The 18075-nt window shown below is 56.6% G+C and overlaps 1 protein-coding gene across 1 annotated transcript in view; it reads right to left on the reverse strand.

The window, feature by feature from the left end:
• LOC146541918 (inosine-5'-monophosphate dehydrogenase 1-like) overlaps window positions 1-17842 on the reverse strand; it is a gene marked incomplete at its 5' end in the record, with an annotated part of 39260 nt that extends 21418 nt beyond the window's left edge. The window contains 4 exons of the mRNA XM_085215328.1: window positions 5125-5331; window positions 8658-8732; window positions 13451-13552; window positions 17794-17842. Coding sequence (XP_085071454.1) covers window positions 5125-5331; window positions 8658-8732; window positions 13451-13552; window positions 17794-17842 — 433 coding nt within the window. The remainder of the gene's footprint in view (window positions 1-5124; window positions 5332-8657; window positions 8733-13450; window positions 13553-17793) is intronic.
• Between the last annotated feature and the right edge of the window lie 233 nt (window positions 17843-18075).

An 18075-nucleotide genomic window follows, 5' to 3' on the forward strand; every position in this document is an offset into this window, starting at 1 on the left:
CCCAATCCCAATCCCAATGCCCCCATCCCAATCCCAGTTCCCCATCCCCAGTCCCAATCCTCCCAGTCACAATTTTCCCAATCCCAACCCCCCATTCCACTCCCAGTCCCCCAATCCCAATCTCCCTGACACATAATTCTCCCAATCCCTGTATCCCAATCCTAATCCCAGTTCTCGCAATCACACCAGTCCCAATATTCCCAATCCCAATTCGCCTCATCCCAATTCCCCCAATCCCAGTGCCCCCAATTTCAGTGCCTCAATCCCAATGCCCCAATCCCCATCCTTCCTTTCCAATCCCAATCCCCACAATCCCAATCCCACCCCGTTCCCAACCCATTCCCTTCTCACCCCAGCCCCATTCCATCCCATCCCCACCCCAATCCCGCTCCAATCCCAATCCCACCCCAGTTCCCACCAATCCCAACTCCATCCCATCCTCATCCCCCACCCGGTCCCAACCCAATCCCCCCTAATCTCAATCCTCCCACCCCGATCCCACTCTAATCCACCCCAATCCCAATCCCAGACCGATCCTCTTCCTTTTTATCCCCTAATCCCACTCTAATCCCAATCCCACCCCAATTCCATTCCCAATCCCATCTCCATCCCAATCCCAGTCTCAGTCCCACCCTCATTCTATTCCCAACTGTGTTCCATCCCGGTCCCAATCCTATTCTTATCCTGCTCCCAATGCTCAACCCCAATCCCAATCCCAACTTTAATCCCAATCCCAACCTCACCTGCCCCAACAGCTGCTGTACTGCCCTCAATCCCCGACCCACCCCCAATCCTTAAACCGAGCCCCAATCCTTAATCCCAATCCCAACCATGACCAACCTGCATTGGGGGTGCCTTGCTTTCCCCAATCCTAATCCCCACTTCATCCCCAATCTCAAGATCATTCCCAATCCTAATCCTAATCCCAACACCAGTCAATCCCACCCCTATTCCCAACCCAAATCGCAGGCCCACTACACCTCCCCCAGTGGTGCGCTGTCCTGCCTCTCAATCCCAATCCCAACCCCAGTCCTAATCCCAATCCCAATCCTTAATCTGAACGCAGTCAAAACCCTCCAAATGAAAACCCTGATCCCAATTCCAACCCAATCTCACCCCTAATTCCAATCCTAATCACAATCCGAGTCCCAACCTCAAACCCAACTCTGACCCTAAACCCAGCCCTTAACCCATCCCTAATCTCATCCCAAATCCCAACCCCAATCCAATTTACAATCCTTATCCTAATCCCTTAATCCCAATCCTTGTCCCACCCACCTGCCCCAGGGGGGGTCCCATGCTGCCCCTCCCACAGGAAGTCGATGTCCCTGGACGTGAAGATGCCCGGCACCCGCCCCCCAACCCTAATCCCAATCCCCATCCCTAATCCCACCCCTAACACCAATCCCATAGTTCCAATCTCCTATGCTATAACCTCCGATCCTATAATCCCATATCTCCTATCCTACAATCCCCTATAATCCCAACCCCAATCCCCAATCCTAATCCCGACCCCACCCACCTACTCCAGCGGGGTCCCGTGCTGCCCCACCCCCAGGAAGTCGATGTCCCTGGAGGTGACAATGCCCTGGAACCACCTCCTAATCCCATCCTTAATCCCAATCCCAACTCCACCTACGTGCCCCAGGGGATCCCGTGCTGCCCCTCCCCCAGGAAGTCGATGTCCCTGGAGGTGACCATGCCCTGCAGCCACCCCCAACCCTAATCCCAATCCACAACCCCAATCCCATAATCCCAATCCCCTAATCCCAATCCCAACCCCACCCACCTGCCCCAGCGGGGTCCCGTGCTGCCCCTCCCCCAGGAAGTCGATGTCCCTGGAGGTGACGATGCCCTGCAGCCACCCTCAACCCTAATCCCAATCCTTAATCCCAACCCCAATACAACCTTTATCCATACTCCAACCCTAATCCCATCCCACACCTAATCCCAATCCTCTAATCCCAATCCCAACCCCACCCACCTGCCCCAGGGGGGTCCCGTGCTGCCCCTCCCCCAGGAAGTCGATCTCCCTGGAGGTGACGATGCCCTGCAGCCGCCCCCAACCCAAATCTCAATCCACAACCCCAATCCCGTAATCCCAATCGCCTAATCCCAATCCCAACCCCACCCACCTGCCCCAGGGGGTCCCGTGCTGCCCCTCCCCTAGGAAGTCGATGTCCCTGGAGGTGACGATGCCCTGCAGCTGCCCCCCAACCCTAATCCCAATCCACAACCCCAATCCCATAATCCCAATCCCTAATCCCAATCCCAACCCCACCCACCTGCCACAGGGGGGTCCCGTGCTGCCCCTCCCCCAGGAATTCGATGTCCCTGGAGGTGACGATGCCCTGCAGCCGCCCTCAACCCTAATCCCAATCCTCAATCCCAATGCCAATACCCACCTTAATCCTAACTCCAACCCTAATCTCATCCCCACCCCCATAAACCCAATCCCCTAATCCCAATCCCGACCCCACCCACCTGCCCCAGCGGAGTCCCGTGCTGCCCCTCCCCCAGGACGTCGATGTCCCTGGAGGTGACGATGCCCTGCAGCCACCCCCAACCCTAATCTCAAGCCCCAACCCTAATCACAGCCCCACCCCCAATCCTGTAATCCCAGTCCCATCCCCTAATCCCAATCCCAACCCCACCCACCTGCCCCAGGGGAGTCCCGTGCTGCCCCTCCCCCAGGAAGTCGATGTCCCTGGAGGTGACCATGCCCTGCAGCCGACCCCCAGCCCTAATCCCAAGACCCAACCCTAATCCCAGCCCCACCCCAATCCTGTAATCCCAGTCCCATCCCCTAATCCCAATCCCAGCCCCACCCACCTGCCCCCGGGGGGTCCCGTGCTGCCCCTCCCCAGGAAGTCGATGTCCCTGGAGGTGACGATGCCCTGCAGCCGCCCTCAACCCTAATCCCAATCCACAACCCCAATCCCATAATCCCAATCCCTTAATCCCAATCCCAACCCCACCCACCTGCCCCAGGGGGGTCCCGTGCTGCCCCTCCCCAGGAAGTCGATGTCCCTGGAGGTGACGATCCTCTGCAGCCGCCCCAACCCTAATCCCAATCCACACACCCAATCCCATAATCCCAATCGCCTAATCCCAATCCCAACCCCACCCACCTGCCCCAGGGGGTCCCGTGCTGCCCCTCCCCCAGGAAGTCGATGTCCCTGGAGTTGACGATGCCCTGCAGCCGCCCCCAACCCTAATCCCAATCCCCAACCCTAATCACAGCCCCACTCCCAATCCTGTAATCCCAATCCCCTAATCCCAATCCCAACCCACCCCACCTGCCCCAGCGGGGTCCCGTGCTGCCCCTCCCCAGGAAGTCGATGTCCCTGGAGGTGACCATGCCCTGCAGCCAGCCTCAACCCTAATCCCAATCCCTAATCCCAACCCCAATCCCAACCTTTATCCTAACCCCACCCCATCTCATCCCCACCCCTAATCCGCATCCTAACCCCAATCCCAACCCCACCCACCTGCCCCAGGGGGGTCCCGTGCTGCCCCTCCCCAGGAAGTCGATGTCCCTGGAGGTGACGATGCCCTGCAGCCGCCCCAACCCTAATCCCAAGCCACAATCCTAATCGCAGCCCATCCCAATCCTGTAATCCCAGTCCCATCCCCTAATCCCAATCCCAACCCCACCCACCTGCCCCAGGGGGGTCCCGTGCTGCCCCTCCCCAGGAAGTCGATGTCCCTGGAGGTGACGATCCCCTGCAGCCGCCCCAACCTAATCCCAACCCTAATACCTAATCCACACCATCCCCAATCCGTAATCCCAATCCCCTAATCCCAATCCCAACCCCACCCACCTGCCCCAGCGGTGTCCCGTGCTGCCCCTCCCCCAGGAAGTCGATGTCCCTGGAGGTGACGATCCCCTGCAGCCGCCCTCAACCCTAATCCCAATCCACAATCCCCACTCCCGTAATCCCAATCGCCTAATCCCAATCCCAACCCCACCCACCTGCCCCAGGGGGGTCCCGTGCTGCCCCTCCCCCAGGAAGTCGATGTCCCTGGAGGTGACGATGCCCTGCAGCCGCCCTCAACCCTAATCCCAAGACCCAATCCCAATCACAACCCCACCCCAATCCTGTAATCCCAGTCCCATCCCTAATCCCAATCCCAACCCCACCCACCTGCCCCAGGGGGGTCCCGTGCTGCCCCTCCCCCAGGAAGTCGATGTCCCTGGAGGTGACGATGCCCTGCAGCCGCCCCCAACCCTAATCCCAATCCAAACCCAATCACCCCCATCCCAATCCTGTAATCCAGCCATCGCCTAATCCCAATCCCAACCCCACCCACCTGCCCCAGCGGTGTCCCGTGCTGCCCCTCCCCCAGGAAGTCGATGTCCCTGGAGGTGACGATGCCCTGCAGCCACCCCCAACCTCAATCCCAATCCCATCCCACCCCTAATCCCAATCCCCTAATCCCAATCCCAACCCCACCCACCTGCCCTAGGGGGGTCCCGTGCTGCCCCTCCCCCAGGAAGTCGATGTCCCTGGAGGTGACGATGCCCTGCAGCCGCCCCCAACCCTAATCCCAATCCAAAACCCTAATCACAGCCCCACCCCCAATCCTGTAATCCCATCCCATTCCCTAATCCCAATCCCAACGCCACCCACCTGCCCCAGGGGGTCCCGTGCTGCCCCTCCCCCAGGAAGTCGATGTCCCTGGAGGTGACGATGCCCTGCAGCCGCCCTCAACCCTAATCCCAATCCACAACCCCAATCCCTAATCCCAATCCCCTAATCCCAATCCCAACCCACCCACCTGCCCCAGGGGTCCCGTGCTGCCCCTCCCCAGGAAGTCGATGTCCCTGGAGGTGACGATGCCCTGCAGCCACCCTCAACCCTAATCCCAATCCACAAACCCTATCCACCCACCCAATCCCCTAATCCCAATCCCAATTCCCTAATCCCAATCCCAACCCCACCCACCTGCCCCAGGGGTGTCCCGTGCTGCCCCTCCCCCAGGAAGTCGATGTCCCTGGAGTTGACGATGCCCTGCAGCCCCCCCCCAACCCTAATCCCAAGCCCCAACCCTAATCACAGCCCCACCCCCAATCCTGTAATCCCAGTCCCATCCCCTAATCCCAATCCCAACCCCACCCACCTGCCCCAGGGGGGTCCCGTGCTGCCCCTCCCCCAGGAAGTCGATGTCCCTGGAGGTGACGATGCCCTGCAGCCGCCCCCCCATCCTCCCGCTCTGTGTCACCGGGACCCCCGAGCAGCCCCGGCGCCGCCGCAGCTCCAGCACGTCCCCAACCGTGTGCGCGGGGCTCAGCACCGCCGGCTCCCGCGTGCAGCCCTGCTGGAAGCGCTGCGGGGCGGGGTATTATGGGATGGGGGTCATATGCGGGATACAGGGGGTATATGGGGTATGGGGTCTACGGGAGATATGGGGATATGAGGGATATGGGGATATGGGGGATATGGGTATGGGGATATGAGGGATATGGGGATATGGCGGATATGGGGATATGGGGGATATGGGGTATGGGGATATGGGGTATGGGGTCTATGGGAGATATGGGGATATGAGGGATATGGGGATATGGGGGATATGGGGATATGGGGGATATGGGGTATGGGGATATGGGATATGGGGGATATGGGGGATATGGGAGATATGGGATATGGGATATGGGGATATGGGTATGGGGGGTAAATGGGATATATGGGATATATGGGTATGGGGATATGGGGTATGGGGGGATATGGGGGATATGGGGATATGGGGATATGGGATATGGGATATGGATAGGGGATATGGGGGGGCTCAGCACCGCCGGCTCCCGCGTGCAGCCCTGCTGGAAGCGCTGCGGGGCGGGGTATTATGGGATGGGGGTCATATGGGGGATACAGGGGTATATGGGGTATGGGGTCTACGGGAGATATGGGGATATGGGGGATATGGGGATATGGGGGATATGGGGATATGGGGATATGGGATATGGGGATATGGGGATATGGGGATATGGGGATATGGGGGATATGGGGATATGGTATGGGGATATGGGATATGGGGATATGGGATTGGGGATATGGGATATGGTGGGATATGGGGTATGGGGATATGGGGGATATGGGATATGGGGTATATGGGTATGGAGGATATGGGGGGATATGGGAATATGGGATATGGGATATGGCATATGGGATATGGGGATATGGGGGGCTCAGCACCGCCGGCTCCCGCGTGCAGCCCTGCTGGAAGCGCTGCGGGGGGGGTATTATGGGATGGGGTCATATGGGGGATACAGGGAGTATATGGGGTATGGGGTCTATGGGAGATATGGGGATATGGGGATATGGGGATATGGGGTATGGGGGTAAATGGGATATATGGGATATATGGGGTATGGGGATATGGGGGATATGGGATATAGGGATATGGGATATGGGATATGGGGATATGGGATATGGGGATATGGGGGATATGGGATATGGGGGATATGGGGATATGGGGGATATGGGGAGATATGGGGATATGGGGGATATGGGGATATGGGGTCTATGGGAGATGGATATGGGGATATGGGGATATGGGGATATGGGGTATGGGGGGTAAATTGGAATTTATGGGATATATGGGGTATGGGGGGATATGGGGATATGGGGGGAATGGGGATATGGGATATGGGATATGGGATATGGGATATGGGATATGGGGATATGGGGGGGCTCAGCACCGCGGCTCCCGCGTGCAGCCCTGCTGGAAGCGCTGCGGGGCGGGGTATTATGGGATGGGGGTCATATGGGGGATACAGGGGGTATATGGGGTATGGGGTCTACGGGGAGATATGGGGATATGGGGATATGGGGATATGGGGTATGGGGGGTAAATGGGATATATGGGAATATGGGGTATGGGGATATGGGGTATGGGGGGATATGGGGATATGGGGATATGGGGATATGGGATATGGGATATGGGATATGGGGATATGGGGGGGCTCAGCACCGCCGGCTCCCGCGTACAGCCTGCTGGAAGCGCTGCGGGGCGGGGTATTATGGGATGGGGGTCATATGGGGGATACAGGGGGTATATGGGGTATGGGGTCTATGGGAGATATGGGGATATGAGGGATATGGGGATATGGGGGATATGGGGATATGGGGGATATGGGGTATGGGGATATGGGATATGGGGTATGGGGTCTATGGGGAGATATGGGGATATGGGGGATATGGGGAGATATGGGGATATGGGGGATATGGGGATATGGGGATATGGGGGGTGTGAGGATATGGGGGATATGGGGAGATATGGGGATATGGGGATATGGGGATATGGGGTATGGGGGGTAAATGGATATATGGGATATATGGGGTATGGGGATATGGGGTATGGGGGATATGGGGGATATGGGGGATATGGGGTATGGGGGGATATGGGGATATGGGTATGGGGGATATGGGGTATGGGGGGATAGATGGGGGATATGGGGGGATATGGGAGGATATGGGGGATATGGGGTATGGGGGATATGGGGGATATGGGGGGATATGGGGTATGGGGGATATGGGGGATATGGGGGATATGGGGTATGGGGGATATGGGGGATATGGGGGATATGGGGTATGGGGGATATGGGGGATATGGATGGGGGGATATGGGGATATGGGGGGATATGGGGGATATGGGAAGGGGGATATGGGGTAGGGGGGATATGGGGGAATATGGGGGGATATGGGGTATGGGGGATATGGGGGATATGGGGTATGAGGTATGGTGATGGGGGTATGGGGATGGGATGGGATGGGATATGGGGTATGAAGGAATATGGGAATAGGGGTATGGGGATATGGGGGATATGGGGTATGGGGATATGGGGATATGGGGGTATGGGGAATATGGGGATATGGGGATATGGGAGATATGGGGATATGGGGATATGGGGATATGGGGATATGGGGTATGGGGATATGGGGATATGGGGATATGGGGATATGGGGATATGGGGGATATGGGGGATATGGGGATATGGGGATATGGGGGATATGGGGATATGGGGGATATGGGGGATATGGGGTATGGGGATATGGGGATATGGGAGGATATGGGGATAGGTGGATATGGGGATGGGGGTATGGGGGATATGGGGTATGGGGATATGGGGTGGATATGGGGATAGGGGGTATGGGGGATATGGGGTATGGGGGATATGGGGGATATGGGTAGGGGATATGGGGGATATGGGGTATGGGGGTATGGTATGGGGGATATGGGGGATATGGGGGATATGGGGTATGGGGTATGGGGGATATGGGGTATGGGGATATGGGGATATGGGGTATGGGGGATATGGGGAGGGGTATGGGGGATATGGGGGATATGGGGGGATATGGGGGATATGGGGGATATGGGGTATGGGGGATATGGGGGATATGGGGATATGGGGTATGGGGGATATGGGGGATATGGGGTATGGGGTATGGGGGATATGGGGGATATGGGGTATGGGTGGGTATGGGGGATATGGGTAGGATATGGGGGATAGGGTAGGGGATATGGGGATATGGGGGGATATGGGGTATGGGGTATGGGTATGGGGATATGGGGTATGGGGGATATGGGGGTATGGGTTGGGGGTAGGGGGGTGAGGGGGTGGGGGGATCCGGGGGATATGGGGTTGGGGGTACCTTCACCTTGCGCACCTGGATGGCGTGGATAGCCGGGCTGCAGTTGCGGTGGATGATCCCGATGCCACCCATATGCTGGGGGGGATTTGGGGTGGGGGGGATTGGGGGGGGGGGGGATAAAGGGGGATCCGGTGACATCGGGAGGGGCGTCCCCACACTGTGCCCCCAAGTTATCGGTCCGTGGTCCCATAGCTGCGTTATCCCATAACCCGATAGCCCCATGATCCCATGACCCCATAATCCCATGATCCCATAAAACCAGAATCCAACAGCCCTATAACCGCGTAATCCCAAACCCAACGGCCCCATAATCCCATAACCTCATACTTCCTTAATCCCGTTAACTCCATGTTACCATAACCCCTTAATCCCATAACCCCATAATCCCATAACCCCATAATCCCATAACCCCATAATCCCATAGCCCCAGAACACCACCACCCCAGAACACCATAACTGCACAGCCCCATAACCTCACAATCCCACAGCCCCATAACCCCACAACCTCACTCACAGCCCCATAAACCCACAGCCCCATAACCCCATGGTCCCATAACCCCATAACTCCACGGCCCCATAACCCCACAGCCCCATAACCCCATAACTCCACGGCCCCATAACACCATGACCCCACAATCCCATAATTCCACAATCCCACAACCTCACAGCCCCATAACCCCACAACCCCACAGACTCATAACCCCACAGACCCATAACCCCACAGACACGTAACCTCACAACCCCACGCCCCATAACCCCGCAGACCCACAACCCCACAGACTCATAATCCCATGCCCCATAACCCCACAGACCCATAACCCCACAGCCCCATGACCTCATGACCCCATGACCCCATAACCCCATAACCCCATGCTCCATAAGCCCACAGCCCCTAACCCCACAGCCCCATAACCCCATGACACTACGGCCTCATAACCCCACAGCCCCATGACCCCATAACCCCACAGCCCCATAAACCCACGGCCCCATGACCCCATGACCCCACTCACAGCCCCATGACCCCATGACCCCACAGCCCCATGACCCATGACCCCACAACCCCACAGCCCCATGACCCCATGACCCCGCTCACAGCCCCATGGCCCCATAACCCCATGACCCCCTAATCGCACAGTCTCATAACTCCATGACCCCACTCACAACCCCACGACCCCACAACCCCACGACCCCACCCACAGCCCCACAACCCCATAACTCCACAGCCCCATAACCCCATAACCCCATGACCCCATAACCCCATGACCCCATCACCCCACTCACAGCCCCACGACCCCATAACCCCATGACCCCATAACCCCACAGCCTCCTAACTCCATGACCCCACTCACAGCCCCACGACCCCATGGCCCCATAACCCCACAGTCCCATAACCGCACAGCCCCATGACCCCACAACCCCACGACCCCAGAACCCCACGACCCCACTCACAGCCCCACGACCCCATAACCCCACAACCGCACAGCCCATAGCCCCATGACCCCATAACTCCATGACCCCATAACCCCACAGCCTCATAACTCCATGACCCCACTCACAGCCCCACCAACCCACAGCCCCATAACCCCACGACCCCATAACCCCATAACCGCACAACCCCATAGCCCCACAATCCCATAACCCCATAACCCCACGACCCCATAACCCCATAACCGCACAACCCCATAGCCCCACAACCCCATAGCCCCATAACCCCACAACCCCATAACCCCATAACCGCACAGCCCCATAGACCCCCGACCCCATAACCCCACAGCCTCATAACTCCATGACTCCACTCACAGCCCCATGACCCCATAACCCCATGACCCCATAACTCCATAGCCCCATAACCACACGACCCCATAACCGCACAACCCCATAGCCCCACGACCCCATAACCTCACGACCCCATAACTCCATGACTCCACTCACAGCCCCACAATCCCATAACCCCATAACTCCACGACCCCATAGCCCCATAACCCCATGACCCCATAACCCCATGCCCCATAACCCCACAACCCCATGATCCCACTCGCAGTCCCACGACCCCACGACCCCACAACCCCACAACCCCACGACCCCTCAATCCCATGACCCCACAACCCCACAACCCCACAACCCCACAACCCCACAATCCCACGACCCCACAACCCCACAACCCCATGACCCCACAACCCCACAACCCCACAAACCCACGACCCCACAACCCCACATCCCAAGACCCCACGACCCCACGACCCCACAGCCCCACGACCCCAAGACCCCAAGACCCCACAACCGCACGACCCCACAACCCACGACCCCAAGACCCCAAGACCCCACAACCGCACGACCCCACAACCCCACGACCCCAAGACCCCACAACCCCACGACCCCACAACCCCACATCCCCACGACCCACGACCCCACGACCCCATAACCCCACAGCCCCACGACCCCATGACCCAAGACCCCACAACCCCACGACCCACGACCCACGACCCCAAGACCCACAACCCCACGACCCCACGACCCCAAGACCCCACAAACCCACAACCCCACGACCCCACAACCCCACGACCCCACGACCCCACAACCCCACGACCCCACAACCCCACGACCCCACGACCCCACAACCCCACGACCCCACAACCCCACGACCCCACGACCCCACAACCCCACGACCCCACGACCCCACAAACCCACAACCCCACAACCCACGACCCCACGACCCCACGACCCCACGACCCCACGACCCCACAACCCCACGACCCCACAACCCCACGACCCCACAACCCCACGACCCCACAACCCACAAACCCACAACCCACAACCCACGACCCACGACCCACGACCCCACAAACCCACAACCCCACAACCCCACGACCCCACGACCCCACAACCCCACAACCCAGAACCCCACCACCCCACAACCCACGACCCCACGACCCCACGACCCCACGACCCCACAACCCCACAACCCACGACCCCACAACCCCACGACCCCACAAACCCACAACACCACAACCCCACGACCCCACGACCCACAACCCCACAACCCCATGACCCCACAACCCCACAACCCCACGACCCTACAACCCCACAACCCCACGACCCCACGACCCACAACCCACGACCCCACAACCCCAAGACCCATAACCCCACAATCCCACAACCCCACGACCCAAGACCCCACAACCCCACGACCCCATAACCCCACAATCCCACAACCCCACGACCCCACGACCCCACGACCCCACAACCCCACGACCCACGACCCCACAACCCCACAACCCCACAATCCCACAACCCCACGACCCCACAACCCACAACCCCACGACCCCACGACCCCACGACCCCACGACCCCACAACCCCACGACCCACGACCCCACGACCCCACAACCCCACGACCCCACAACCCCACGACCCCACAACCCCATGACCCCACAACCCCACGACCCCACAACCCCCCGACCCCATAACCCCACAACCCCACAACCCCAGAACCCCACGACCCCACAACCCCACGACCCCACAACCCCACAACCCACGACCCCAGAACCCCACGACCCACGACCCCACAAACCCACAACACCACAACCCCACGACCCCACGACCCCACAACCCCACAACCCCATGACCCCACAACCCCACAACCCCACGACCCTACAACCCCACAACCCCACGACCCCACGACCCCACAACCCCACGACCCACAACCCCAAGACCCCATAACCCCACAATCCCACAACCCACGACCCCAAGACCCCACAACCCCACGACCCCATAACCCACAATCCCACAACCCCATAACCCCACAACCCCACAACCCAGAACCCCACCACCCCACGACCCCACGACCCCACAACACCACAACCCACAATCCCACAACCCACGACCCCACAACCCCACAACCCACGACCCCACGACCCCACGACCCCACGACCCCACAACCCCACGACCCATAACCCCACAACCCCACAACCCCAGAACCCCACGACCCCACAACCCCACGACCCCACAACCCCACAACCCACGACCCCAGAACCCACGACCCACGACCCACAAACCACAACACCACAACCCCACGACCCCACGACCCCACAACCCACAACCCATGACCCACAACCCCACAACCCCACGACCCTACAACCCCACAACCCACGACCCCACGACCCCACAACCCCACGACCCCACAACCCCAAGACCCCCTAACCCCACAATCCACAACCCCACGACCCCAAGACCCCACAACCCCACGACCCCATAACCCACAATCCCACAACCCATAACCCACAACCCCACAACCCCAGAACCCCACCACCCCACGACCCCACGACCCCACAACACCACAACCCCACAATCCCACAACCCCACGACCCCACAACCCACAACCCCACGACCCACGACCCCACGACCCACGACCCCACAACCCCACGACCCCACGACCCACGACCCCACAACCCACGACCCACAACCCCACGACCCACGACCCCACGACCCACAACCCACAACCCCACGACCCCACGACCCCACAACCCCACGACCCCACGACCCACGACCCACGACCCCACAACCCCACGACCCCACAACCCCACGACCCACGACCCCACGACCCACAACCCCACGACCCACAACCCCACGACCCCACGACCCCACGACCCACGACCCCACAACCCACGACCCCACGACCCCATAACCCCACAACCCCACAACCCAGAACCCACCACCCACGACCCTACAACCCCACAACCCCACGACCCTACAACCCCACGACCCCACAACCCCACGACCCCACAACCCCACTCACGGCCATGGCGATGGCCATGTCAGCCTCGGTGACGGTGTCCATAGGGGAGGAGACCAGCGGGGTTTTTAGGGTGATCTGCTTCGTCAGCGCCGACGTCAGATCCTATAGGGGCACAGAGGGCTCCTCACAGCCCCCCCACAGCCCCCGGGGAGAGGACCCCCCCAGAACCCCATATCCTATAGGGGAACCCACCCCAAAACCCCATATCCTATTGGGGACCACACAAAACCCCATATCCTATATGAGAACCCCCACAAAATACCATATCCTATAGGGGAACTCCCCAGCACCCAATATCCTACAGGGGAACCCACCCCAAAACCCCATATCCTATAGGGGAACCCACCCCAAAACCCCATATCCTATTGGGGACCACACAGAACCACATATCCTATATGAGAACCCCCACAAAACCCCATATCCTATAGGGGACTCCCAAACCCCATATCCTATAGGGGAACCCACCCCAGCACCCAATATCCTATAGGGGAACCCACCCCAAAACCCCATATCCTATTGGGGACCACACAAAACCACATATCCTATATGAGAACCCCCACAAAACCCCATATCCTATAGGGGAATCCTCCCAAACCCCATATCCTATTGGGGACCACACAAAACCACATATCCTATATGAGAACCCCCACAAAACCCCATATCCTATAGGGGAATCCTCCCAAACCCCATATCCTATAGGGGAACCCACCCCAAAACCCCATATCCTATTGGGGACCACACAAAACCACATATCCTATAGGAGAACCCCCACAAAACCCCATATCCTATAGGGGAATCCTCCCAAACCCCATATCCTATTGGGGACCACACAAAACCACATATCCTATGTGAGAACCCCCACAAAATCCCATATCCTATAGGGGAATCCTCCCAAACCCCATATCCTATAGGGGAACCCACCCCAAAACCCCATATCCTATTGGGGACCACACAAAACCACATATCCTATATGAGAACCCCACAAAACCCCATATCCTATAGGGGAACGCCCCCAGAACCCCATATCCTATAGGGGAATCCTCCCAAACCCCATATCCTATAGGGGAATCCTCCCAAACCCCATATCCTATAGGGGAACCCACCCCAAAATCTCATATCCTATAGGGGAACTCCCCCAGCACAACATATCCTATAGGGGAACCCACCCCAAAACCCCATATCCTATAGGGGAACCCACCCCAAAACCCCATATCCTGTAGGGGAACCTCCCCAAGACCCCATATCCTATAGGGGAACCCCCCTCTGAGAACCCTATATTCTATAGGGGAACTCCCCAGTACCCCATGTCCTATATGGGAACCCCCCCAAAAAAACCCATATCCTATAGGGGAATCCCCCCAAACCCCATATCCTATAGGGGATCTCCCTCAAACCCCATATCCTATAGGAAGAACCCCTCAGAGCCACATATCCTATAGGGGATCCTTCCCAGAATCCCATATCCTGTAGGGGAACCCCACAGAACCCCATATACTATAGGGTGCCCCTATAGAGGTATGAGGGGTGGATTTATGGGGTGGATTTATAGGGTGGAGTTGTGGGGTGGATTAGTGGGGTGGATTTATGGGGTGGATTTGTGGGGTGGATTTATGGGGTGGATTAGTGGGGTGGATTTATAGGGTGGATTTAAAGGGTGGATTTATGGGGTGGATTTGTGGGGTGGATTTATAGGGTGGATTTATGGAGTGGGTTTATAGGGTGGATTTATGGGGTGGATTTATAGGGTGGATTTATGGGGTGGATTATGGGGTGGATTTATGGGGTGGATTTATGGGGTGGATTTATGGGGTGGATTTATGGGGTGGATTTGTGGGGTGGATTTATGGGTGGTGGATTTATGGGATGGATTTATGGGGTGGATTTATGGGGTGGATTTTGGGGTGGATTTATAGGGTGGATTTATAGGGTGGATTTATAGGGTGGATTTATGGGGTGGATTTATAGGGTGGATTATAGGGTGGATTTATAGGGTGGATTTATGGGGTGGATTTATAGGGTGGGATTATGGGGTGGATTTATAGGGTGGATTTATGGGGTGGATTTATGGGGTGGATTTATGGGGTGGATTTATGGGGTGGATTTATGGGGTGGATTTGTGGGGTGGATTTATGGGGTGGATTTATGGGGTGGATTTGTGGGGTGGATTTATGGGGTGGATTTATGGGGTGGATTTATAGGGTGGATTTATAGGTGGATTTATAGGGTGGATTTATGGGTGGATTTATAGGGTGGATTTATAGGGTGGATTTATGGGGTGGATTTATGGGGTGGATTTGTGGGTGGATTTATGGGGTGGATTTATAGGGTGGATTTATAGGGTGGATTTATGGAGTGGATTTATGGGGTGGATTATAGGGTGGATTTATGGGGTGGATTTATAGGGTGGATTTTAGGGTGGATTTATAGGGTGGATTTATGGGGTGGATTTATGGGTGGATTTATGGGTGGATTTATGGGGTGGATTTATGGGGTGGATTTATGGGGTGGATTTATAGGGTGGATTTATGGGGTGGATTTATGGGGTGGATTTATGGGGTGGATTTATGGGGTGGATTTATAGGGTGGATTTATGGGGTGGATTTATAGGGTGGATTTATAGGGTGGATTTTGGGTGGATTTATGGGGTGGATTTATAGGGTGGATTATGGGGTGGATTATGGGGTGGATTTATGGGTGGATTTATGGGTGGATTTATGGGGTGGATTTATGGGGTGGATTGTGGGGTGGATTTATGGGGTGGATTTATGGGTGGATTTATGGGTGGATTTATGGGTGGATTTATGGGGTGGATTTATGGGTGGATTTATGGGGTGGATTTATGGGGTGGATTTATGGGGTGGATTTATGGGGTGGATTTATAGGGTGGATTTATGGAGTGGGTTTATAGGGTGGATTATGGGGTGGATTTTTAGGGTGGATTTGTGGGGGGGATTTATGGGGTGGATTTATAGGGTGGATATATGGGTGGATTTATTGGGTGGATTTATGGGGTGGATTTGTAGGGTGGATTTATAGGGTGGATTTATGGGGTGGATTTGTGGGGTGGATTTATGGGGTGAATTTATAGGGTGGATTTATAGGGTGGATTGATGGAGTGGATTTATGGGGTGGATTTATAGGGTGGTATGGGTGGATTTATAGGGTGGATTTATAGGGTGGATTTATGTGGTGGATTTGGGGGGGATTTGTGGGGTGGATTTATAGGGTGGATTTGAGGGGTGGATTTGGGGTGGATTTATGGGTTGGATTGATGGGGTGGATTTATGGGGTGGATTTATGGGTTGGATTTGTGGGGTGGATTTATGGGGTGGATTTATAGGGTGGATTTATAGGGTGGATTTATGGGGTGGATTTGTGGGGTGGATTTGTGGGGTGGATTTATAGGGTGGATTTATGGGGTGGATTTATTGGGTGGATTTGTGGGGTGGATTTGTGGGGTGGATTTATAGGGTGGATTTATGGGGTGGATTTGTGGGTTGGATTTATGGGGTGGATTTGTGGGGTGGATTTGTGGGGTGGATTTGTGGGGTGGATTTATGGGTTGGATTTATGGGGTGGAGGTGGATTTGTGGGGTGGATTGGTGGGGTGGATTTATGGGGTGGATTTATGGGTTGGATTTGATGGGTGGATTTATGGGGGGGATTTATAGGGTGGATTTATAGGGGGGATTTATGGGGTGGATTTATAGGGTGGACTTGTGGGGTGGATTTGCGGGGTGGATTTATGGGTTGGATTTATGGGGTGGATATATAGGGTGGATTTATGGGGTGGATGTATGGGGTGGGTTTATGGGGTGGATTTATGGGGTGGATTTATAGGGTGGATTTATGGGGTGGATTTATAGGGTGGATTAATAGGGTGGATTTATGGGGTGGATTTATAGGGTGGATTTATGGGGTGGATTTATAGGGTGGATTTATGGAGAGGGTTTATAGGGTGGATTTATAGGGTGGATTTATGGAGTGGGTTTATAGGGTGGATTTATGGGGTGGATTTATGGGTTGGATTTATAGGGTGGAATTATAGGGTGGATTTGTGGGGTGGATTTGTGGGGTGGATTTATGGGGTGGATTTATTGGGTGGATTTATGGGGTGGATTTATGGGGTGGATTTATGGGGTGGATTTATAGGGTGGATTATGGGGTGGATTTATAGGGTGGATTTATGGAGTGGATTTATAGGGTGGATTTATGGAGTGGGTTTATAGGGTGGATTTATGGGTGGATTTATGGGGTGGATTAGTGGGGTGGATTTATGGGGTGGATTTATAGGGTGGATTTATGGGGTGGATTTATGGGGTGGATTTATAGGGTCCACTCACCACCTCCTCAGCTGCAAAGTCAATGAAGCCGGGCAGGAGGAGGAAATCACTGCGGGGGAGAGGGGTCACTTATAGGGCCACCCCATAGCGGGGGACATTTGGGTTTATGGGGTGGGGGGGACGTTTGGGGCGGCCCTATAAGGATAGCTGGGTCTGGAGGGACGTTTGGGGTGGCCCTATAGGGACTGTGGTGTTGGGGGTGGGCATAGGGGTTATGGGGTGGGGGGACATTCGGGGTCATGGGGAGGGGGGACATTCAGGGTTTTGGGGTGGGGGACATTT

The sequence above is a fragment of the Meleagris gallopavo genome, unplaced genomic scaffold (assembly GCF_905368555.1).
Source record: "Meleagris gallopavo unplaced genomic scaffold, MGAL_WU_HG_1.1 scaffold_17, whole genome shotgun sequence".
NCBI lineage: Eukaryota > Metazoa > Chordata > Aves > Galliformes > Phasianidae > Meleagris > Meleagris gallopavo.